The sequence below is a fragment of the Protopterus annectens genome, chromosome 6.part0 (assembly GCF_019279795.1).
Source record: "Protopterus annectens isolate FY-2018-M chromosome 6.part0, PAN1.0, whole genome shotgun sequence".
NCBI classification, from domain to species: domain Eukaryota; kingdom Metazoa; phylum Chordata; order Ceratodontiformes; family Protopteridae; genus Protopterus; species Protopterus annectens.
In genome coordinates, this window is record NC_056737.1 from 299,630,328 (window position 1) to 299,655,788 (window position 25,461).

Here is a 25,461-nt window from a genome sequence, read left to right on the forward strand (position 1 = left end):
CATCTATTAAAATCCATGCTTCTGCCATTTCAGCTCATTACAATATGGATCCTCCTATTTTTTCACATCCTCTACTACGACAGTACCTCAGAGGGACAAAGAATATAAGACCCCCTAGAAGAGCACCAGTACCTACTTGAGACCTCAATTTTGTTTTAGAAAAACTAGCACTGCCTCCATTTGTACCAGCTAGCACAGCTGATCTAAAATTCTTGTCATGGAAAACTGCCCTGCTCCTAGCAATAACTTCAGCAAGAAGAGTCTCAGAGTTACAGGCATTGATGGCCGTGGAACCTTTCCTCATTTTTCATCAAGACAGGGTTTCTCTTAGGACAAACCCGACATTCATGCCAAACGTGGTCCCCAATGTGGCCTTAAACCAAACCATTCATTTACCTACTTTCTACCCAAATCCCCAGAATAAAGGGGAAAGACTTCTGCACGATTTGGATATACACAGGCAGCTACGATTTTACTTGGACAAAACAAAAGCTTTCAGAAAAACTGAGCAACTGTTTGTAGCTTATGCTGCAGGATCACAAGCAAAGCCTATTACAAAGCAGACATTCTCCAAATGGATAGGACACTGCATCCACTTCTGTTTTGCACAACATGGCAAATCTGTGCCTAAGGGCATTAGGCCTCATTCTACCAGAGCAGCAGCTTTCCTCAGAGGGGTACCAACCAAAGACATCTTAGAAGCTGCAACCTGGAGCTCAGTGCACACTTTTACCAAGCACTACCACCTACCTCTCTACTCCAAATCCAGAGCAGGCTTTGCCACTGCAGTTCTGCAGGGCTTGTTAGCCTCGCCAAATCCAATCTAGACGCAGCCACCCAACCTCAGCTTTGGGATTCTACCCAAGTGTAATGACTGCAACAGTGAAACACGATGAACATAGTACAGTTGTATACCTACCATAAATGTAGATGTTCGAGTGTATTCACTGTTGCAGTCCAGGTTACCCACCCACCATCCCCCTCTTTGCTGGGACTATTCTGTACTTCTCAACTCTATACAACCTATGTGGTGTATTTGCTTGTAGATGAAGTAAATGTTTATAGTAATAAATGCATGGTTGTTTGGCATATTTTTTTATCTTTTCAGCCTTCCTATCTGGGGGCACCTGACATCTGGGGCAAGAAAAACTGAAGAAAATGGCGTTGGTTGCAACTTTTATACCCCTGGCGCACTGACGTCAGGGAAGAGGCGACAGCAACTGACGCCCGACCAAGACTTTGGAACTCGGGCCGACTCCGGGTCACCTGCCAGCAGGATAACCCAAGTGTAATGACTGCAACAGTGAATACACTCGAACATCTACATTTATGGTAGGTACACAACTGTACTTTCTTTGGGGATACTGCTGTCCACTGATGGGAGTTCCTTAAGTGGGATTGTTCTCAAGTCTCTGACATTCAGAAAAGGTATTATAAGCATCTCCAGATGAAGTCTAGTAAGGTGTCAGTTGTTCCCCGTTTTGGCTGCCCTCCTTGGATACCTTTGCAGCTGCTTCTGTGGCCCCGGATTCTCAGCCCCTACACCAAAGAAATCTGATAGATTTTACAAAGTGCCTGATGAATGTAATTTTCTGTATAATTGCCCTTATGCTGATCCTTCTGTAGTGAGTGTCTCTTCCAACAAGTCCTTCAAGCTGTTGCCCTCTACCATGCTGTACCCTTCAGATAAGGGTAGTAGGGTTATGGAGAGCTGTAACTTGAACAATTGGATGGGGGAAAATAGGTGAAAAAAATAGGTAGTAGGCTGTTGGCCCAAGGGCATAAGTAAACCTAGCCAACAAGGTTCCCTGGCTTATGCCACCCAAGAAAGTTATTTTCCTGTGCCCCTGTCGTGCAGAGCCACCGAAGTGATGCCCGGGGTGTATTTCCTATTTCTCATCCACTTATCAAGATTTTTCTTGAAGAGTGCTAATGAGGAACTTTGCTTGACATAGATGGGTAACTTGTTCCAGAGTATGGGAAGTCTCTGGGACAGGAATATATCCCTCCAGTATGTCCTGTTTATTGTGGTGACAAGGTTTAGGTCCCTAGAGTGTGTAGCTCGGAGGGATTGGGATTTCTTTAGGTGTAGCATGTCCAACAGCTCTGGGTTTGACATAGCTTTATATGTTAGGCAGAGATCACCTCAGAGTAGCCGATATGCTACGGAGTAAAGCTGGAGTTTTTTGAGACGGTCAGTGTAGGGCATCTGTTTGAGGCCAGTAATCCTCTTTGTGAGGTACTTCTGTGGCCTTTCCAGCTGCTGCTGATGTCTTGTGAGGTACATTCCAAAAGGGGCGTTGTACTCTATAATGGGTCTAATGAGTGTCAAGTAGAACCCTTTTATGATGAGGTGTGCTATGCAGAAGGATTTCCTGACTACTGTGGCGATGTTGTTATCAAAGGAGAGACTACTGTCCATCTGGGTCCCCAGGTCTTTTATCACACATTTGGCGTTAAGTAGACCTGCCGCCTATGTGGTAGTTCATGGGTACAGAGTTTTTACCAAAGGGGATGACAATGCACTTTTTGGCATTGAGGTTGAGGCCATGGGTCTGACACCAGGCATCTGTCTCAGTGAGTCCCTTCTGTAGGATGTCCGCATCATTTGGGGACTCAACTATTGCTCCTAGTTTGCAGTCATCTGCAAACTTTGTTAGCCAAAGACCTTCTGTGTTAGTCTGTACTTCAGAGAAGTAGATACCAAACAGGAGAGGTCCCAGGACTGATCCCTGTGGTACTCCACTTGTCACTGGTTTGAAGTCCGATTTGGAGTCTGCAACTTTTACAGTGTGGGTTCTGTCCGTGAGCCAATTGGCAACCCATCTTGTGACATAGGGATTTATACCTAGTTTAGTGAGTTTAGCTATAATTCCAGAATGGGGGATGGTGTCGAAAGCCTTGGCGAGGTCAAGATAGGCTGTGTGAACCACCTTACCCTCGTCTACAGCTTTGGGGACTGCCTCAAAGAAGTCAGTCAGGTTCAGGAGGCATGGTCTGCCTTTCACAAATCCGAACTGGGTGGGGTCCAGAGTTTGGAGGTTACCATTGTCTTTGTTTATGAGTTCCATGATGATAAGTTCCGTGGCCTTACAGACCAGGCTCGTCAGGCTAATAGGCAGATGGTTCCTGGGATCAGTGGTGGTGCCTCCTTTGTGGAGTGGGATAACTGTTGCTTTGCACCATTCAGCAGGCACAAAGCCTGATGTGAGACTATGACTGAACATGGTGCTTAGGTGGGGATCCAGTTCGCTCTGAAGTTCATGTAAAACACAGCCTGGGATTTTGTCCGGTCCCATGGATGCTGTGTTTTTGGCTTTAGAGAGTGCAGCTTTTACCTGCATAGTTGTGATTACAGTGACTCTGCATTCTTCCTGTATAAATATGGGCCCTTTTGGGGGTGAGAGGGGGGTAAAGTTAGCACTGAACCTATATGGGCCCTTTTGGGGGTGAGAGGGGGGTAAAGTTAGCACTTCACCTGTCTGCCAGGACGTTGGCAATATCATTTGGTTCTGTAATTTTCATGCCTTTGTGCTGTAACTCAGAGTAGATCTGGGTGTTGCCATTGAGATTCTTGACATAGCTATAGAATGCTTTGTGGTTGTCCGTAGAATCGGTGGCTATTTTGTTTTCGTAGCTAGCTTTGGAGGATCTTGTAAGGGATCTCACCTTCTTATAGAGGCTGACCAGAGAACTCCTCCACTCATGGGATTTTACTCTTTTGCAACAGTTTCTTCCTTCTGTTGTAGAGTTTGTTTATGGCAGGGGACCACCAGATTGGCTTCCTTTTTTTGGAGGATAGCATCTTGGTTCTGTTTGGGATAGCATGATTCATGCACGCATGTAAGTGCTTATAGAGTGCGTCTGTGTAGTATTCAGCAGTGATAACTGTATTGTCCATCTCCATGGGTGTCATGAAGTTCGCCACTTCTTTCTTAAGAAGCATGAAGTTGGCTTTGGAGAAATTTTTTACCATGATTTCCTTAATGGGGGGTGGGGGTGGGATGTGGATATCTAGGGTGATTAGCTTATGGTCAGATCTGACCAACGAGGAGTTGACTTCAGGTGTGGAACACCGGTCACTCATGTTGGTAATGACTAGGTCTAGGATATTGTTGCCCCTAGTGGGGTGTGGATAAGTTGATCCAGGGCTTTGGAATTTATGAATTCCAGAAAGTGTTGAGAAGGAGTTGGTACATGAGTAGTTTTCCCAGTTAATGGTGGGGTAGTTAAAATCGCCCATTTTAGGGTGTTTGGTTGAACCCTAATATTTTCAGTATATCAAGAAAAGGAGTGGGAATCCTGGGGCATGGTGGGGGATCTGTAGCAAGCTACAATTTGGATTGCAGTTTTGCCCAGAGTTCGTTGCACTTGGATAACCTCGGATGCATTATGCTGAGCAGCTAGCCTGGAGGTGTGGATATCCATAATGAATATGGACACACCTCCGCCTTTGGTGTTCCGGACCAGGTTAGGTGGCCGAAAAGTGTGGTATGAGTTATAGCCTGGTAATGCAGGGGTGCTCTCTGGAGCCTTGAACTAGGTCTCAGTCACTACACAGATATCGATGTTCTCCATTTTAAGGAGTGCCTCGTGGGAGTGCATTTTGAGGTTTAGACTTCTAGCATTGAGTAGCATTACCCTCAGTTTTTGCTTGCTGGTTCCTTTTACAGTGGTGAATTTGTCATTTGAACCTTACCTAAAAAAGGCACTATAGGGGCAGCAAGAGCCTTAGCCAGTATCCGGAATCCCAGGGGTGACAGGTGCAGGCCATCTCTGACAAAGCATCGTGGTTTGTCAGCCATGTCATCCCATGCAGACAGATACTGGATCCCCTTAGAATGACACTAGAAGCCTAGCCAATTGTTGAAGTCAATCATTTTGTCCTTGTACTGCGGTATCATTCTGGGCAATGGCAGGATGCTACTCAGGGCTAGCGTCATACCTGCCTGGGCTACAAGATCAGAGAGCTCTTCCATGTCTCTTTTCATGTAGTCCAGGGAGGTATGTCTCAGGTCATTCACACCAACATGGACAATGACAAAGTCATATTTGTACTTGTTGCAGAATGACCTGAGTGCGTGGGTTATGTGGCGGATCCTGGCACCCGACAGGCAGCTGACAGTAACCTTCTCCTCGTTTAGCCTGGTGAGTGGGACATTAGTGTGCCTGACTATATCGCCCATTTTTAGGGTGTTTGGTTGAATCCTAATGACTAGTGTGTTGGGTACTTTTTTTGCCTTATGGGCTGTGGTTCAGTGGCACACTGAGTCTGTGGGCTGTGTCATTTGGATTGTGTTGGGGGGTGGAGATTGCTAGTGTTTCTGCTTTGGAGGTCTTTGTTACTTGAGCAGATTATTACTGAGCGCCTCCGTGAATGTTTTTGTTTTTTTTATGTGTGGATTTTAGTGGTGTAGGTTTAGTGGAACTATGTGATGTGTGTGGCGTGGTGCAAGTGTTTACCTTCTCCTCTTCACTTTCAAGTTCAGTATTGGTTGGAGAGAAGCAAGAAACAGCGATGAAGCCAAAGGTAATCTCCACAAAAAGTTTATTCAAACACACGACATAAATTTCTCCAGGTCCTTCTCTCAAACACACGACATAAATTTCTCCAAATCCTTCTCTCAAGCGCTTTCGCTCAGTGCAATACTGAGCTTTATCAAGATAAAAATGCAGGGCAGAACAACCTTATTTGTAAGTCTCTTAATGAGATCATGTGCTTCGTTAATTAAAACCAGTCAAGTTACAATTAAAATTAATTGGTGACCAATTTTCATGGATATTGTGTTAAACAATAATTTCATCTGTTTTAATGGCGAAATTTACAAACAGAAATTGGGAGTTGCAATGGGGGCTTCTTGTGCCTCTTTGTATGCGAACATTGTATTGCACAAATGGGAACAGACTTTCATATTTGGCACAGACTGGGTGAAACACATTAAACACTCTGTTAGATACCTGGATGATATATGTTTGTTATGGCATGGAACAGAGGTGGATTTTCAGAAATTTGTAAATTACATTAACTCCGCCACTTCCTTTTTGACCTTTACACACGTGGTCAGTAACACTAGTTTGAACTGTCTAGATGTAACTATAATCAAGGATTTCACCAATGGCAAGTTTGCTTCAAGAGTATACAGGAAACCCACATATTCTAATTCTTACCTACACTTTAGCAGTAGTCATCCTTTCTATCAAAAGAAAGGAATTATCAAAGGGCAACTAATCCGTGCTTCTAGAATGTGTAGCACTGCGGAATACTTCTCAAACGAGGTTAGCTTTTTAGAAGAGAAATTTTGTGAAAGGGCTACCCGCCAAACTAATCAAGAATTTAGTCATGGAAATTTCATGTAGAGAAGAAAAATACCCACCACTTTTAGGATGCATGTTACCACAAGTGGATTACTTGCATAAGAACACCCAGCAGCTAGAACAAACTAGTTACATACACACATTTTCCAGCAATTCTGACCCGATAGAGGAAACAATAACAAGGTATTGGCCAATTCTTACATTGCATGATGATTTTTCAACAAAGGTTCCAACTAAACCCACATTTGTTAGGCCTTGAGGTACTAACATGAAAGAGCTATTTGAAAGAAAAGAAATGACGAATACCACTGGTAGCAGATCCAAGAAAGGAACTTATAAATGTGGAATGTGCAAACAATGCACTGCTATGTTGAATGATCATAGTATATACATCCCATCTAGGAAATATCTATTCCGGTCTAATGGGTATTTTAACTGCAATGCAAAATATGTTGTATATTTAGGCTCATGTATAAAATGTCAAAGTTTCTATATTGGGAAAACAGAAAGGACTCTAAAGAGAAGAATTTATGAGCATTTCTACGATATTTCCAAGAATAAAAGAGACCAATGCTTTTTATAAACACTCTTTGTCCTGCCCAGATATGGAAATCAAGTTCATTGTGTTAGACCAGATAACACCCGACAAGAGAGGGGGTGACTGGGAGACTAAATTGGAATATAGGGAGCTTATATGGCAACTAAGACTGGATGCAGCCAAATGGCCAGGGTTAAATGACTACACAAATTTAAGTAGTGTCTTAAAACTAAGAAGAGCTAAGTTATAGCATACAGCATTTAGTAAGAGATTAGCAACATTACTTACTTGTATCAAATTATTTGTATTTTATATTTATATTTATTTTGAGTATAGGGAATATAATCTATGTAACAACGTTTGAACACTTAATACTTGATTATTATTTTTATTTTTAATTCTTGTATTTTTAACATTTGATTTTTATCTATTACTATTTATTACTCACATCATTTATTCGTGGTACCCCATTTGTAATATTTATTGCACACTAAACAGTGTTATAAGAATCAAGCACTGCAAATGTGGTTTCATGGGACATTAACATATAACAATACTTATTTATTTATACACGAATGCTTTGTGATTTTCAAATGATATATCTTTTAAATAACATATTTTTCAACTACAACATATTTAACAAAAGGATTTTATTTAGGATTTTATGTATTTCATACAACATCTTGCTGTTTAATTTTAAATTGGTCACCAATTAATTTTAATTGTAACTTGACTGGTTTTAATTCAAACATCGGGTGTAGCCATGGGGCTCCCCTTGTGGGGGCACTTTTGCCAACGCAGTAATGGCACATTGGGAGGCTGCATACCTTTTTAAGGATGAAGCATTTCAAAAATATGTCACCTGGTACACTAGGTACCAGGATGACATATTTTGCATCTGGGAAGGTGATAAGGACCTTATTCCCCCATTTATTGATAACATTACTAAAACGACAGAGTTTCTCCAGTTCACTTTTAAGATTGGTGAAATGGAGATTAACTATCTTGACATACTCCTTATTAAGGACACAATTAACCATAGATATAAAAGTGTCATCTATAGAAAGCCTACGTATTCAAATTCTTTACTGCATTTCTCCAGTAACCATCCATATCATCAAAAAAGATCTGTCATTAAAGGGCAGATTGTTAGGGCAGCACGGATGGTTACTGATGAACAGGATTTTCATGCAGAATGTAACAACTTAAAGAATATGTTCAAATCTAGGGGTTATCCAACCAATTTGATTACTGGTATCATTTCTGAAGTTTCACGTAAACGACATGAAGGTTATTTTCTTCCCCTCCTTCAGACTAGTAATAATGTAATTCAAATGGGTTACACTGTTCAAGACACTTCACTTGTTAGGGGAAACCTTAAAAGTTATAAGACAGATAACAACACTTACTGTACCAGCTTTTTGCATACCTTCTCCTTGGAATACCATCAAATCAAGGAGATTTTTAACAAAAACTGGGAGGTAATAAAATTTGATAGGAATCTTAGTAACATATTAGGTAATAAACCTAAGATAACCTACAGGAGGGTGGATAATCTAAAAACTATTTTAGAAAGGTCCCAGAACAAATTTTGCTTTAGCCGACCACAAGGTATGTTTAAGTGTGGAGCATGTTCCCAGTGTAAACACATTAAAGTTGGAACATATTTCCTGATTAATGACAAGAAATATAAAGTTAACAAACATTATAATTGTGAATCAAAATCTATTGTTTATGTGGCCTTGTGTAATCATTGTAAAGCATTCTATATCGGAAAAACTGAGCGTAAGCTCAAAACTAGAATATACGAACATATGTATGCTATTGGCAAGCACGACACTAACAATGCCCTAGCCAAGCACATAATTGAACACAGTGGGCACACTTTCAGTTTTTCTGTGTTACAGCAAAGAACCCCTGAAATAAGAGGAGGCCCATGGCAAATTCGCCTAGAAATTGACAAATTAATGTGGCAGATTCGAACAAGAGCCCATTTAATGCCAAGTATCAATGACGCTCTTTCAATTAAATGTGTCCTTAAGTGGCTTTCTTATAAAAGGTAAACTGGATGTACTTTACTACTTTTTTATTTTTTAAGCCGTTCAATGTAACTTGGGAGGAAGTGTCACTTTATAGTCCCCTACCAGTATTATAACATCCTAAACTAGTATGTATGTATCCAATTTGTTCCTCATGGTTTTGCATTTTTGTACATACATGTATATATACATTTTTTAAAGCTGTTTATGGTCCTATGGTTCAGCCTTTAAGTAGGAGGATTGATTTGTATTATTATATGCATTTGCAGTTTTCATGAAAATGTAAAGTAGGTAAAAAGTTTCTGTTTTATAGTTAGTTTGATGATGTATTTTGAATGACTTTTGTGGCTATTACCATCACTTTTTTAAGGTAACCTTGGATACTAATTAATGAAAAATGCATTGTGTTTTAATTGGATCTTAACAAACCCTTGTTTATATAACATTGTATCATGCCTCGTTTTGCTGTTGGTCTGAAGAAGGCAAAATATTGATTTTGCCGAAAGCGCTCACTTTTATCTGGATTTATTAAACCTCATTTTTATTTTAAAGTTGTCCCTTATCGTGTTCCAGTCCGCCTTTTATCTGTTTAGTACTCAAATCTGTGCCTAAGGGCATTAGGCCTCATTCTACCAGAGCAGCAGCTTTCCTCAGAGGGGTACCAATCAAAGACATCTTAGAAGCTGCAACCTGGAGCTCAGTGCACACTTTTACCAAGCACTACCACCTACCTCTCTACTCCAAATCCAGAGCAGGCTTTGCCACTGCAGTTCTGCAGGGCTTGTTAGCCTCGCCAAATCCAATCTAGACGCAGCCACCCAACCTCAGCTTTGGGATTCTACCCAAGTGTAATGACTGCAACAGTGAAACACGATGAACATAGTACAGTTGTATACCTACCATAAATGTAGATGTTCGAGTGTATTCACTGTTGCAGTCCAGGTTACCCACCCACCATCCCCCTCTTTGCTGGGACTATTCTGTACTTCTCAACTCTATACAACCTATGTGGTGTATTTGCTTGTAGATGAAGTAAATGTTTATAGTAATAAATGCATGGTTGTTTGGCATATTTTTTTATCTTTTCAGCCTTCCTATCTGGGGGCACCTGACATCTGGGGCAAGAAAAACTGAAGAAAATGGCGTTGGTTGCAACTTTTATACCCCTGGCGCACTGACGTCAGGGAAGAGGCGACAGCAACTGATGCCCGACCAAGACTTTGGAACTCGGGCCGACTCCGGGTCACCTGCCAGCAGGATAACCCAAGTGTAATGACTGCAACAGTGAATACACTCGAACATCTACATTTATGGTAGGTACACAACTGTACTTTCTTTGGGGATACTGCTGTCCACTGATGGACTTCCTTAAGTGGGATTGTTCTCAAGTCTCTGACATTCAGAAAAGGTATTATAAGCATCTCCAGATGAAGTCTAGTAAGGTGTCAGTTGTTCCCCGTTTTGGCTGCCCTCCTTGGATACCTTTGCAGCTGCTTCTGTGGCCCCGGATTCTCAGCCCCTACACCAAAGAAATCTGATAGATTTTACAAAGTGCCTGATGAATGTAATTTTCTGTATAATTGCCCTTATGCTGATCCTTCTGTAGTGAGTGTCTCTTCCAACAGGTCCTTCAAGCTGTTGCCCTCTACCATGCTGTACCCTTCAGATAAGGGTAGTAGGGTTATGGAGAGCTGTAACTTGAACAATTGGATGGGGGAAAATAGGTGAAAAAAATAGGTAGTAGGCTGTCGGCCCAAGGGCATAAGTAAACCTAGCCAACAAGGTTCCCTGGCTTACGCCACCCAAGAAAGTTATTTTCATGTGCCCCTGTCGTGCAGAGCCACCAAAGTGATGCCCGGGGTGTATTTCCTATTTCTCATCCACTTATCAAGATTTTTCTTGAAGAGTGCTAATGAGGAACTTTGCTTGACATAGATGGGTAACTTGTTCCAGAGTATGGGAAGTCTCTGGGACAGGAATATATCCCTCCAGTATGTCCTGTTTATTGTGGTGACAAGGTTTAGGTCCCTAGAGTGTGTAGCTCGGAGGGATTGGGATTTCTTTAGGTGTAGCATGTCCAACAGCTCTGGGTTTGACATAGCTTTATATGTTAGGCAGAGATCACCTCAGAGTAGCCGATATGCTACGGACTAAAGCTGGAGTTTTTTGAGACGGTCAGTGTAGGGCATCTGTTTGAGGCCAGTAATCCTCTTTGTGAGGTACTTCTGTGGCCTTTCCAGCTGCTGCTGATGTCTTGTGAGGTACATTCCAAAAGGGGCGTTGTACTCTATAATGGGTCTAATGAGTGTCAAGTAGAACCCTTTTATGATGAGGTGTGCTATGCAGAAGGATTTCCTGACTACTGTGGCGATGTTGTTATCAAAGGAGAGACTACTATCCATCTGGGTCCCCAGGTCTTTTATCACACATTTGGCGTTAAGTAGACCTGCCGCCTATGTGGTAGTTCATGGGTACAGAGTTTTTACCAAAGGGATGACAATGCACTTTTTGGCATTGAGGTTGAGGCCATGGGTCTGACACCAGGCATCTGTCTCAGTGAGTCCCTTCTATAGGATGTCCGCATCATTTGGGGACTCAACTATTGCTCCTAGTTTGCAGTCATCTGCAAACTTTGTTAGCCAAAGACCTTCTGTGTTAGTCTGTACTTCAGAGAAGTAGATACCAAACAGGAGAGGTCCCAGGACTGATCCCTGTGGTACTCCACTTGTCACTGGTTTGAAGTCCGATTTGGAGTCTGCAACTTTTACAGTGTGGGTTCTGTCCGTGAGCCAATTGGCAACCCATCTTGTGACATAGGGATTTATACCTAGTTTAGTGAGTTTAGCTATAATTCCAGAATGGGGGATGGTGTCGAAAGCCTTGGCGAGGTCAAGATAGGCTGTGTGAACCACCTTACCCTCGTCTACAGCTTTGGGGACTGCCTCAAAGAAGTCAGTCAGGTTCAGGAGGCATGGTCTGCCTTTCACAAATCCGAACTGGGTGGGGTCCAGAGTTTGGAGGTTACCATTGTCTTTGTTTATGAGTTCCATGATGATAAGTTCCATGGCCTTACAGACCAGGCTCGTCAGGCTAATAGGCAGATGGTTCCTGGGATCAGTGGTGGCGCCTCCTTTGTGGAGTGGGATAACTGTTGCTTTGCACCATTCAGCAGGCACAAAGCCTGATGTGAGACTATGACTGAACATGGTGCTTAGGTGGGGATCCAGTTCGCTCTGAAGTTCATGTAAAACACAGCCTGGGATTTTGTCCGGTCCCATGGATGCTGTGTTTTTGGCTTTAGAGAGTGCAGCTTTTACCTGCATAGTTGTGATTACAGTGACTCTGCATTCTTCCTGTATAAATATGGGCCCTTTTCGGGGTGAGAGGGGGGTAAAGTTAGCACTGAACCTATATGGGCCCTTTTGGGGGTGAGAGGGGGGTAAAGTTAGCACTTCACCTGTCTGCCAGGACGTTGGCAATATCATTTGGTTCTGTAATTTTCATGCCTTTGTGCTGTAACTCAGAGTAGATCTGGGTGTTGCCATTGAGATTCTTGACATAGCTATAGAATGCTTTGTGGTTGTCCGTAGAATCGGTGGCTATTTTGTTTTCGTAGCTAGCTTTGGAGGATCTTGTAAGGGATCTCACCTTCTTATAGAGGCTGACCAGAGAACTCCTCCACTCATGGGATTTTACTCTTTTGCAACAGTTTCTTCCTTCTGTTGTAGAGTTTGTTTATGGCAGGGGACCACCAGATTGGCTTCCTTTTTTTGGAGGATAGCATCTTGGTTCTGTTTGGGATAGCATGATTCATGCACGCATGTAAGTGCTTATAGAGTGTGTCTGTGTAGTATTCAGCAGTGATAACTGTATTGTCCATCTCCATGGGTGTCATGAAGTTCGCCACTTCTTTCTTAAGAAGCATGAAGTTGGCTTTGGAGAAATTTTTTACCATGATTTCCTTAATGGGGGGTGGGGGTGGGATGTGGATATCTAGGGTGATTAGCTTATGGTCAGATCTGACCAACGAGGAGTTGACTTCAGGTGTGGAACACCGGTCACTCATGTTGGTAATGACTAGGTCTAGGATATTGTTGCCCCTAGTGGGGTGTGGATAAGTTGATCCAGGGCTTTGGAATTTATGAATTCCAGAAAGTGTTGAGCGAAGGAGTTGGTACATGAGTAGTTTTCCCAGTTAATGGTGGGGTAGTTAAAATCGCCCATTTTTAGGGTGTTTGGTTGAACCCTAATATTTTTCAGTATATCAAGAAAAGAGGAGTAGGAATCCTGGGGCATGGTGGGGGATCTGTAGCAAGCTACAATTTGGATTGCAGTTTTGCCCAGAGTTCGTTGCACTTGGATAACCTCGGATGCATTATGCTGAGCAGCTAGCCTGGAGGTGTGGATATCCATAATGAATATGGACACACCTCCGCCTTTGGTGTTCCGGACCAGGTTAGGTGGCCGAAAAGTGTGGTATGAGTTATAGCCTGGTAATGCAGGGGTGCTCTCTGGAGCCTTGAACTAGGTCTCAGTCACTACACAGATATCGATGTTCTCCATTTAAAGGAGTGCCTCGTGGGAGTGCATTTTGAGGTTTAGACTTCTAGCATTGAGTAGCATTACCCTCAGTTTTTGCTTGCCGGTTCCTTTTACAGTGGTGAATTTGTCATTTGAACCTTACCTAAAAAAGGCACTATAGGGGCAGCAAGAGCCTTAGCCAGTATCCGGAATCCCAGGGGTGATAGGTGCAGGCCATCTCTGACAAAGCATCGTGGTTTGTCAGCCATGTCATCCCATGCAGACAGATACTGGATCCCCTTAGAATGACACTAGAAGCCTAGCCAATTGTTGAAGTCAATCATTTTGTCCTTGTACTGTGGTATCATTCTGGGCAATGGCAGGATGCTACTCAGGGCTAGCGTCATACCTGCCTGGGCTACAAGATCAGAGAGCTCTTCCATGTCTCTTTTCATGTAGTCCAGGGAGGTATGTCTCAGGTCATTCACACCAACATGGACAATGACAAAGTCATATTTGTACTTGTTGCAGAATGACCTGAGTGCGTGGGTTATGTGGCGGATCCTGGCACCCGACAGGCAGCTGACAGTAACCTTCTCCTCGTTTAGCCTGGTGAGTGGGACATTAGTGTGCCTGACTATATTGCCCATTTTTAGGGTGTTTGGTTGAATCCTAATGACTAGTGTGTTGGGTACTTTTTTTGCCTTATGGGCTGTGGTTCAGTGGCACACTGAGTCTGTGGGCTGTGTCATTTGGATTGTGTTGGGGGGTGGAGATTGCTAGTGTTTCTGCTTTGGAGGTCTTTGTTACTTGAGCAGATTATTACTGAGCGCCTCCGTGAATGTTTTTGTTTTTTTTATGTGTGGATTTTAGTGGTGTAGGTTTAGTGGAACTATGTGATGTGTGTGGCGTGGTGCAAGTGTTTACCTTCTCCTCTTCACTTTCAAGTTCAGTGTTGGTTGGAGAGAAGCAAGAAACAGCGATGAAGCCAAAGGTAATCTCCACAAAAAGTTTATTCAAACACATGACATAAATTTCTCCAGGTCCTTCTCTCAAACACACGACATAAATTTCTCCAAATCCTTCTCTCAAGCGCTTTCGCTCAGTGCAATACTGAGCTTTATCAAGATAAAAATGCAGGGCAGAACAACCTTATTTGTAAGTCTCTTAATGAGATCATGTGCTTCGTTAATTAAAACCAGTCAAGTTACAATTAAAATTAATTGGTGACCAATTTTCATGGATATTGTGTTAAACAATAATTTCATCTGTTTTAATGGCGAAATTTACAAACAGAAATTGGGAGTTGCAATGGGGGCTTCTTGTGCCTCTTTGTATGCGAACATTGTATTGCACAAATGGGAACAGACTTTCATATTTGGCACAGACTGGGTGAAACACATTAAACACTCTGTTAGATACCTGGATGATATATGTTTGTTATGGCATGGAACAGAGGTGGATTTTCAGAAATTTGTAAATTACATTAACTCCGCCACTTCCTTTTTGACCTTTACACACTTGGTCAGTAACACTAGTTTGAACTATCTAGATGTAACTATAATCAAGGATTTCACCAATGGCCAGTTTGCTTCAAGAGTATACAGGAAACCCACATATTCTAATTCTTACCTACACTTTAGCAGTAGTCATCCTTTCTATCAAAAGAAAGGAATTATCAAAGGTCAACTAATCCGTGCTTCTAGAATGTGTAGCACTGAGGAATACTTCTCAAACGAGGTTAGCTTTTTAGAAGAGAAATTTTGTGAAAGGGGCTACCCGGCCAAACTAATCAAGAATTTAGTCATGGAAATTTCCGCATGTAGAGAAGAAAAATACCCACCACTTTTAGGATGCATGTTACCACAAGTGGATTACTTGCATAAGAACGCCCACCAGCTAGAACAAACTAGTTACATACACACATTTTCCAGCAATTCTGACCCGATAGAGGAAACAATAACAAGGTATTGGCCAATTCTTACATTGCATGATGATTTTTCAACAAAGGTTCCAACTAAACCCACATTTGTTAGACGCAGGGGTACTAACATGAAAGAGCTATTTGAAAGAAAAGAAATGACGAATACCACTGGTAGCAGATCCAAGAAAGGAACTTATAAATGTGGAATGTGCAAACAATGCACTGCTATGTTGAATGATCATAGTATATACATCCCATCTAGGAAATATCTATTCCGGTCTACTGGGTATTTTAACTGCAATGCAAAATATGTTGTATATTTAGGCTCATGTATAAAATGTCAAAGTTTCTATATTGGGAAAACAGAAAGGACTCTAAAGAGAAGAATTTATGAGCATTTCTACGATATTTCCAAGAAAAAAGAGACCAATGCTTTTTATAAACACTCTTTGTCCTGCCCAGATATGGGAATCAAGTTCATTGTGTTAGACCAGATAACACCCGACAAGAGAGGGGGTGACTGGGAGACTAAATTGGAATATAGGGAGCTTATATGGCAACTAAGACTGGATGCAGCCAAATGGCCAGGGTTAAATGACTACACAAATTTAAGTAGTGTCTTAAAACTAAGAAGAGCTAAGTTATAGCATACAGCATTTAGTAAGAGATTATCAACATTACTTACTTGTATCAAATTATTTGTATTTTATATTTATATTTATTCTGAGTATAGGGAATATAATCTATGTAACAACGTTTGAACACTTAATACTTGATTATTATTTTTATTTTTAATTCTTGTATTTTTAACATTTGATTTTTATCTATTACTATTTATTACTCACATCATTTATTCGTGGTACCCCATTTGTAATATTTATTGCACACTAAACAGTGTTATAAGAATCAATCACTACAAATGTGGTTTCATGGGACATTAACATATAACAATACTTATTTATACACGAATGCTTTGTGATTTTCAAATGATATATCTTTTAAATAACATATTTTTCAACTACAACATATTTAACAAAAGGATTTTATTTTGGATTTTATGTATTTCATACAGCATCTTGCTGTTTAATTTTAAATTGGTCACCAATTAATTTTAATTGTAACTTGACTGGTTTGAATTAACGAAGCACATGATCTCATTAAGAGACTTACAAATAAGGTTGTTCTGCCCTGCATTTTTATCTTGATAAAGCTCAGTATTGCACTGAGCGAAAGCGCTTGAGAGAAGGATTTGGAGAAATTTATGTTGTGTGTTTGAATAAACTTTTTGTGGAGATTACCTTTGGCTTCAAGGCTGTTTCTTGCTGCTCTTCGCTGCCTTGGATTATACTTTTTACTTGGTCTTGGTTTCAAGCTTTTTGCTGTGTTATTGGTTGGAGAGAGCTTTACCTCCAGTTTGGCTAGATAAGTGCATCTCTCACAGGTTGTGATGTTGGGTGGTAGGAGGAGAGGGTTGCTTGTGTACATGAGGCAACTGCTACATTGCCCCAAGGTGCCCAGATTCATCAGATAGACAGGAGAGAACACTGGGAGATTACCCTTGGACATGCCTGAATAAAAAAAAACTTCTTCCTCTAGACAAGTGAGGAAAGTGAGTATAAGAGCTGTTTTTCTCTAAGCAAGTGAGGGAAGTAAGTGCAAAAACTGTTTTGCTCTAGGTAAAGAGGAAGGTTGAGTGCTGTAATAATTTGTAGCTTATGTAGTGCCCCTACTTACACCAACAGGATATTCATCCTGGCTTTGTACCTATGTCTCTAATGACCACAGGCAGCCTGTAAATGGTTCATCTCCCAGCCCCATGCTTGTAAATTTTTCATCTCCCAAGCCCCTGCTTACACTTAAAGGTCAGAACTTGTCAGAGATTTTGGATGCATGGTTAGGCCTAAAAAGGGCCCTGTGGTTGTTAGCCTAGTAAACATCTAGAACGTATGACAGGCTGGGCAAAAAGGTTTACACAGTTGCTACTTATCTTTTTGGTCTATCAACTACCAGACTCATATGACCAGGTATGTTTTGGCCCTCCTTTCTCAGGTTTCCAAAGTGGTTTCTGACCTTCCTGACCCTGAGAGGAAGGCTTTTTGCCTTTTCCCTGTTGGGCCTTACCTCTCAAGTTGCTCACCAGTCTGTCAAATGCAGATGCAGTTGATGCCTCCTCCAGGTGTGCTGCGTTTGGTTCAGTTATGAGATATTACTCTTAGCTTCATCTTCAGGCTTTGGCTGATGACATTAAGGCCAAATTGTTGGCTGCTCCTTTTGGTGATAAAAAATCTTTTTGTTGCTGCTGAACTTTTCAAAACTGTCCAGGATAAGGGTAAAGCCTTGCATGAGTTGGAACATTTGTGTTTCTCTTATTCCTAAGTTTCAGAGGAGTTATCCCTCTAAATCTTTTTTTCTTCATAGACAGTTCCGCCTCTTGCTCAGGTAGGAAGGGTTTTTTATTACAGAATGTTTTTGGTTCCCAGAAAGGAGGACACTTGGAGACCAGTTTTGGATCTTTCCCATCTCCAAACTTTTCTCAGAATTCCTTTCTTTTGGACAGTGTCTCTTCAGACTTCATTTCCCTTCATTCTATCTAAGGCTTTTCTGGCCTCTCTGGATCTCAGGGATTGCCTACCTTCATGTCTCCATCCATTCCCTATTGAGGAAATTGTTGTATTTATCTTTTCTTCCTTGCATTTTCAGCTTTGTGCTTTGCCCTGTGACCTCTGTACTGCCCCAGGGTATTCACCAAATGCCTCACTCCTATCATTGCCTTTTGCAGGATGGGAGGAGTTCAGATGTTTCCCTACCTTGAAGATCTGATTATTCAAATTTCATCCCCTAATGCTCTGCTTCAGGATCTCACGTTTACCATTTCCCTGTTGCACAGTCTGGGGTTCACCATAAAGTTCAAGAAATCAACTCTTGACACCGTCTCAGGATCATATTTTACTCAGTTGTAGGATTCAGACCATCCCCATGTTGGCATCTCTGATTGCCCCCAGTGCCCTGTTTCTGACTGTTTTTTTTTCATTCTCTCCTTCCTCTGCCTTCAGTCATAGCCAGGGAATTTCTCAGGGTCTTCTGGTCCATGGCTTCCACCATTCCAATGCTCCATCTGGCCAGGCTGCACATGAGAAAGCTTCAGTGGTGCCTCAAGTCAGTGTGGCTTCAACATTGCCACTCCGTAGACTTCCTGGTGCCCTTCATTCCCTGTCTCAAGCTTGAGCTTCAGTGGTGGACTCGTCACCTTTTTCTTAACCTTTCCAAGCTCCAGTCCTGATTCAAGGGCTCTTTACAGATGCCTCAAATGGGGGATAGGGGGCATCCTTCTGTGTTGTCAAGGTTCAGGGTCTTTGGCCTCTTCATCTGTGTTCGGACCACATCAGTATAAAGAAGATGAGGGTTCTACTTATAGATTTTCAAGCTTCTCATTCCTTCTTTCGTCCTGGGGTTCTCAGTTTTCACAAATAATACCACAGTGATGTGTATGTCAACAAGCAAAGGGGTACACGTTCTTGTCTTCTTTGCAGACTAGCTCTTCAGGTCTGGAGTCTAGTTGTCCAGTATTAAGTGACTCTTCAGCAGTTTACATTCCCTCAGAGTAGAATTTAGTTGCAGACTCTGAGCAGGTCCAGCATGCAAGCTCATGAGTGGATGCTTCATAGATATGTATTCCTAGACATTGTCCATAGGTGGGGTATTTGTCAGGTAGATCATTTTGCCTCCAGTGTGAACAGACATATTCTCTATTGTCTTCCAGAGTCCCAAGTCCTCTGACTTGGAAAGTGGATGTCATGTATTTTCCTTGGAAGGGGGATGTTTCTGTATGCCTTCCCTCCCATTTCTCTGTTATCGTAAGTCTTGCACAAGATCAGGCAGGACTCTTCCCAAAATCTTGCTCGTGACTGCCTGTTGATCCAGACAGCATTTGTTTCCCCTTCTTTCTCATCTGGCCAGGGGTAACTGCCACAAGTTACTTCAATGGGTGGATGTTCTCACACATGACAAGGGGGTCTCTTATCCATCCTCACTTGTGCAGTCTTCAGTTGATGCTTTGGGTGATAAGGTTTTCTCTTTTCTGAGGATGTGCTTCATGTTCTCCAGGAGGCCAGGAAACCCACTATCAGAAAGTTATATATGTCCAAATGAAGGTGTTGTGTGGTGCCTCTCTTGCCATCAGGATCCCCTGTCTGTTAAGGTTTCTCTGGTTCTGTCTTACTTGTGTGATCTGCTCCATGCTGGGATAGCATATTCTTCAGTTAAAGCTGATGCTTCAGCAGTTTCTGCTGGTCTGCCCTTGACTTCCTCTGGCCTCTAGATTTGAGGTAAAGCAATTTCTTAAAGGTCCTTCATATCAGGCCTCCCAGAAAGCCTATCCTGCCCTCCTGGGACCTCATTTTTCACTTTAAAAATTGACTCAGATTCCCTTTGAGCCTACTTCTTCAGCTTCTTTGCAGCATTGTACTTGGAAGACTGATTTTCTTTTGGCTGTCCCTTCAGCCAAGAGAGTGTCTGAACTTCAGGCTCTCTTGGCTGTTTGTTCCTCCTTGCTTAGTTTTCCACAGAGACATGGTGTCTCTTCGTGTTAAACTTTCTTTAATGACCAAGGGAGAGTCAATGAGTTGTCAGTCTACTCATCTTCCTTTATTCTTTCTCTGCAGCCTGACAGTAAGAGGTTTCTTGACACCTTGGATTTACATAGCTCAGATATTATTTGATAACATTAGTTATTTGCAAATCTGACAGCTTTTTATTTCCTTTCACCCCAGGTCTTTGGGTTTAGCTATTTCTAAGCAAGCCATCTTTTCCTGGATTTCTATGGACATTTCTTTTTGTTGTTGTTTTCATGGTAAATGTCTTTCCTCATTAGTAAAGGCTTGTTTTTTCATGGCTGCTTCCTCCTCTGGTGCTGTTTTCAAGGGACTGGATACCAATTCCATCCTTGAAGCTGCTACTTGGTCCACTGTTTATACTTTCAGTAAGCTTTTCAAGTTGGATGTTATTTCCAGGGCCAGAGCTGGCTTAGCCTGGGCTATTCTGCATGGGTTTCTGTAGGGCTCTTCCATGCTGTCTTCCTCCCAGGCTTCCTCTAGAGCTGTTGTACTCTCAAGTATGTTATAAATACTGCAGCATTGATATGGAAGGACATAGTAGGATTGTGTAAAATGTTACCATAACAGTAGATGTTCATGTCTTCATCACAGTATTTGCACCTTCTGCTCTAGCCTATGCGTTATTGCCCTCCTGGCTGAGAGGTTGTTATCCTTTTTCCCATTCTGCATGCACCTGATTTTCCTTGTCCTTTCGGACCTTCTGTTCATTCTGGGCCTTTTCCAGTTCTGTGTGTGCATGTCTGTACACAACCTTTATGCCTTGCGTGGGGTGCATAGATGTGATGAATGACGCCTACAAGTACTCAAGACTTTAATATACTTGGCCGAACGTTGGGCTGTCCTTGGCAGGAGATCCCTTAGGTTATGAATACTGCAACAGTGAAGAGAAGGGTGTCTACTGTTATGGTAGATTTTAAACAACTGTCCTTTCCTCATATCCAGACAGCTGCCTGATAATATAAGCAGACTTCTTGGAAGAGATTTAGAAAACATGCTTTCAAACACTGGGCTTTTTACTTGCCCAGGCCACTTAGTCTTGCCACATACTCCTCAGACATGGCCTGGGGGGCCTGTTTGAGAACACTGAATACTATGGCTCATGGGGGGACAAGAGGGATGAGAAACAAACACACAGATGTTAAACGATAGTGGTTATCTTAGCATTGAAGACATTCAGACAGATTTGAATTCCAGATTTTAATGCTTTTTAATAGGTTGTGCAAGTGTATTATCTTGTGGTACTGAAAATTTGCATTTAAGAATAATATATATATTTTTTTATTCTTAGAGACATAATATGTTCGTGGAGCTTTTCAATGATGGTATTAGTTACACCCTGAAATGAGTTGAAATTCATTTTGTTGGGGAGTATTTAGTGCTTGAGAAAGGGAGGGTAGTATACTGTGGGAGTGCTCCCATCTTGTTTCCAAGGATAACATATGGGGTTGTATGCTTAAAGAATTACTACCAGCTTACCAACAAGATGTGTATATCCCTTAAGAGGGAGGAAAGCAAAAAATGTCCTAACAAGCAATACTCCTTTTGCATGTGTGCACGCATCTATTTTTCCCCTGAATTTATTTATTTGAACCAAACACTTTTTGCTGCCGTGGCACAGAGACTTGAAGCAAGAATGAAATGGCTGCTTTAATTGGCAAAGTGCTTCATGTGGTGATGGGGACGGATTAAATCACAAATGGATACAATGCTTAAATTGGTTAAGTTTATAAATACTGTAAATATTTTAGGCTAAATGATGCCATTCAGATCAGACTTCTTTGGTGTCAGCAAGTTTTGGAAGAGAAGGCTGTGTCTTGTGTTTCACATTTGTGATATTTCTGCAGAGGATCCAGAAGCAAGAGAGAGGGATGAAATTCGACATGAGAGAAGAAAAGAGAGGCAACATGACCGAAATATCTCCAGGGCAGCCCCTGATAAAAGGTATGCTAACACTGTTAAGTGACAGCAAATGGTGAATTCAAATGGAAATATGGTTAATTACTTTTAATCATTGACATAAGAAACCATTATCTGCTTCAGGAAGATTCATAGAAAAAGCAAAACTGCTGACTTACAAGTTGCATGGCTTTTCCTGTAGTGAAGAACCTTGAAATGGTTTAAGAAACAGTTCATTTTTGTTACCTTTCTGTATGCTATTATGTTTTGCAACTGTCCTCATAGGTCATCCTGCAGGGACAGCAGGTCAGAGAGTGTAATTCTGCTTCATCGATTTGAGACGAATTGTCTCACAGAGGAGACATTCTTGTAGCATGGTATCCAAGCAGCCTGGCGGTGTACTGATTGTGTCCCACTGGCTTCCCAAAATGATGATGTGCATTTCAGGTCTGCCGTAACCGAAGTGGCAAGAATCCATGCGTTGACTTCAGTATGATTTCTCTGGTCCAGCTGTAGATTCTAGCAACCGCAGCACTTTGCCACCTTACACCTTGGGCTAAGTGAGTATACACCCTTGACCATCTGGGGCTTAGGACTCTCAACTGTTGAGTTCACCTATCTAGGTTCCATTGCCTTTATTTAGTTTTTAGAGAACCTTCAAGAGTACCCTAAATCTGAGCTCAAGAAAGATCTGCGTGAAACTGTCCGTTTTCCAGAGTGGGTTACCACATAGTCCCCCATATTTTATTTTTATATAATTTGTATTTAGAATTTCATAAATATGTGGTTACACAAGTGCCAACCATTTGATTTGGCAAGACTGGCTTTCACTTGCGTAATCTAAAACTTGTTTCTCGGTATACAATCAACTCCTTTGCTGATTGCATTTATTTATTTATTTATTTTTTATCTGTTAGCCTTTCTAGTCTCCTGTCCTTCTCCCTCTCCCTTCCTTCAGCTTGCCATTTCCTCCTTCCTTTGTGTTGATTTGTTTTCTATTATGTCTCGAGTTTCAGGTCATGTCGCCCTTGTTTTACTCATTCCTGTAGCTTTCTTTCCCTCCCCATTATTTCTAGTTCAGTTATCACCATTCCTAATTGTATTTGTTCTTAATTCATTCATTGCATACTTCATGTCCTCCTCCACCTTTTTGTAGTTTTATTAAGTGTTTAGAACTATCTGTGAATTATCCTCATTTGTTGGTCTCACGTTGTTTGAAGTAGGTTGAGAATCAACCATCCTTTTGACTATTCCCATTATTTTTGATTCCTAAGTTGTCCTTTCTCACGTCTATGTCTTAATTTTTCCATCTTCTGTATTTTCCTTTTTGAGCTCTCTCTCTCTCTCTGCATTTCTGCCTTCTTTCATTTCTCTGCATATGTCCTTCCTTTTAAGGATTTTCGAATCCCTTTCTCTTTGTTCATCCAGTCATATTTTTTCATGTTTTTCCCATCCCTTTCATTTCTTCAGATCAGCCTTTTTTTCTTCATTAACTTCTACCTTTTTTTGCAGATCCTTTTGCTTTCTATCTGCCATGTCATGCTGTCCCATCTCCCAGCTCTTTCCTATCACAAAGTTCTCATCCTAAATCTGTTACACATGAATGCTCCCTACATGCTAGTACGTTGTATGCTTCTACATAATTTTCACAGTTGGGAGATATCATCCCTTTCTTCTTCCTATTTTTGTTTCTTGTAGGAACAGCATCAGTCTGGAGAGTTTCAGAACTGCAAGTCCTTTCTTAATGAATTCTGTAACTAACCTTGTTTATGGTTGCATAAGGTTACATTATGAACTAAGAACCAACGAAAAGACGTGTTATAATGTAAAACAGTTAACACCAATGTGAGTCCATGAATTCTAAAGTTTAATACGTCCAGAAAATACTGAGCGCTTTAGTTCCAAGAGTAAAGAACTTTATCAGAGTGAAGCTACCAAACAACATACACCCTATTTAAACAGTTAATCACAGATGAAGTAAAAGATCCATATGTAATGAATGTTGTGTCTTTCGGCTTTTCCCGGTTAGGGGTCGCCACAGCGGAACTCCAGTCCGTTAATGATTGGCAGTTGATTTTTACGTGCTGAGTTGCCAGCCCTAACGCACAACCTTCAAAGAAGGTACGCCCATTCACGCATGTCTCCACGCAGAAGACGCTCTAGCTGAGAGTCGAACCGGTCAGCGTCTTACTGAATGAAGTCAGTAATTGTTAATATGTAATTAATGTGCACTTAACTCTTAAACAACCTTCTCAACATACAAGTTTAAACACAATACGAAAATATGTATAAATAGCATACTTTTTTGAAAAAATTTTTTTTTTTTATCTATGGATAACACATCTTTTAAAAATTTTCTGCTAATGCATGTTTTATCACAAGTCAGAAGCTTTCATTTTGAGTACACTACTAATTGATATTGCATCATTTAAACTTGGGTAGCCTGCTGAATTGAGTTTCAACTGCCAACTCAATTCTCAAAACTCCAACAGACTGTTGACATCACCTACCCTAGGACTGTGTTGCACATAATCCACTACAAAAATACAAATTTTTTGTAATCCGTACAGTCCAAAGTATGTTTAAATTGTGCATTAACAGTCTTTCTTTTTTTTTAATATCATAGTAGTGCTCCCGAATCTTTTCAGTTTTCTAATAGTCTTCCCTATACAAAAGGCAAAACACAAGGTGCACATAGCTGCATACGGGTCTACTTGATATGGTTGACATTTCGCAATGTCGAAATTCAAATGGCCGAGACCATATGATCGACATTCGAAATGTTGACCATACAGGTATAACATAAAAAACAAAAACAAACTTACCTTAATGCTGCTAGCAGGGGGGCTAAGCCCCCCCCCCCACCCCCCCGAAACTTAAATATACAAGTCCGAGATTGCACTATAGTGCGGAAGTGGAAATCTTTCCATTCCACAGTGTAGGGAGATGCCGGTTCCCCATGGTCGACATTTCAAATGTCGATTATATGGTCTCGGCCATATGAATGTCGACATTGTGAAATATCGACCATTCAAAGGGGACCCCTACATACACCTCCATGGAAGAGTCACAGTTCCACAGTTCCCCTTGCAAGGGCAAGGAATAGTCCTATCAAAGCCATCAGTAGAAATATATGGTCGCTCGTGAATGAACCGACATTGGCTACGATGACCACATTTGAACATGTGGATGTTCATCGTGTTTCAATGTTGCAGTCATTACACTTGGGTTATCCTGCTGGCAGGTGACCCGCAGTCAGCCTGAGTTCCAAAGTCTTGGCCCGGCGTCGGTTGCTGTCGCCTCTTCCCTGACGTCAGTGCGCCAGGGGTATAAAAGTAGCAACCGGCGCCATTTTCTTCAGTCTTTCTTGCCGCGCGGTGCCCGAAGCAAAAGCAGTTCGCAAGTGCCGGTTGGCCGACTCCTGAGATTTTCAAAATTGAATTTCAGAACCGAAGTCTTCAATAAAGCTAAGTACCCCGTTGGGGAAACTTTTTCTTGTTCCAGACCGATGTCAGTAAAAGTTAATAATTGTATTTCTTGTGGGAAGCAAATACCTCATAAGGACTTTCACTCTTACTGTATTCCTTGCCTAGGCCCTGACCACGACGTTACCAG

The 25,461-nt window shown here is 41.5% G+C and overlaps 1 protein-coding gene across 2 annotated transcripts in view; it reads left to right on the forward strand.

Moving 5' to 3' along the window:
- The window catches only part of SNW1 (SNW domain containing 1), a 1,165,034-nt gene that overhangs the window by 861,620 nt on the left and 277,953 nt on the right, over positions 1-25,461 (forward strand). For both annotated transcript variants that reach the window (XM_044074050.1, XM_044074049.1), the window contains exon 11: positions 21,795-21,891. In XM_044074050.1, the coding sequence (XP_043929985.1) occupies positions 21,795-21,891 (97 nt within the window). The remainder of the gene's footprint in view (positions 1-21,794; positions 21,892-25,461) is intronic.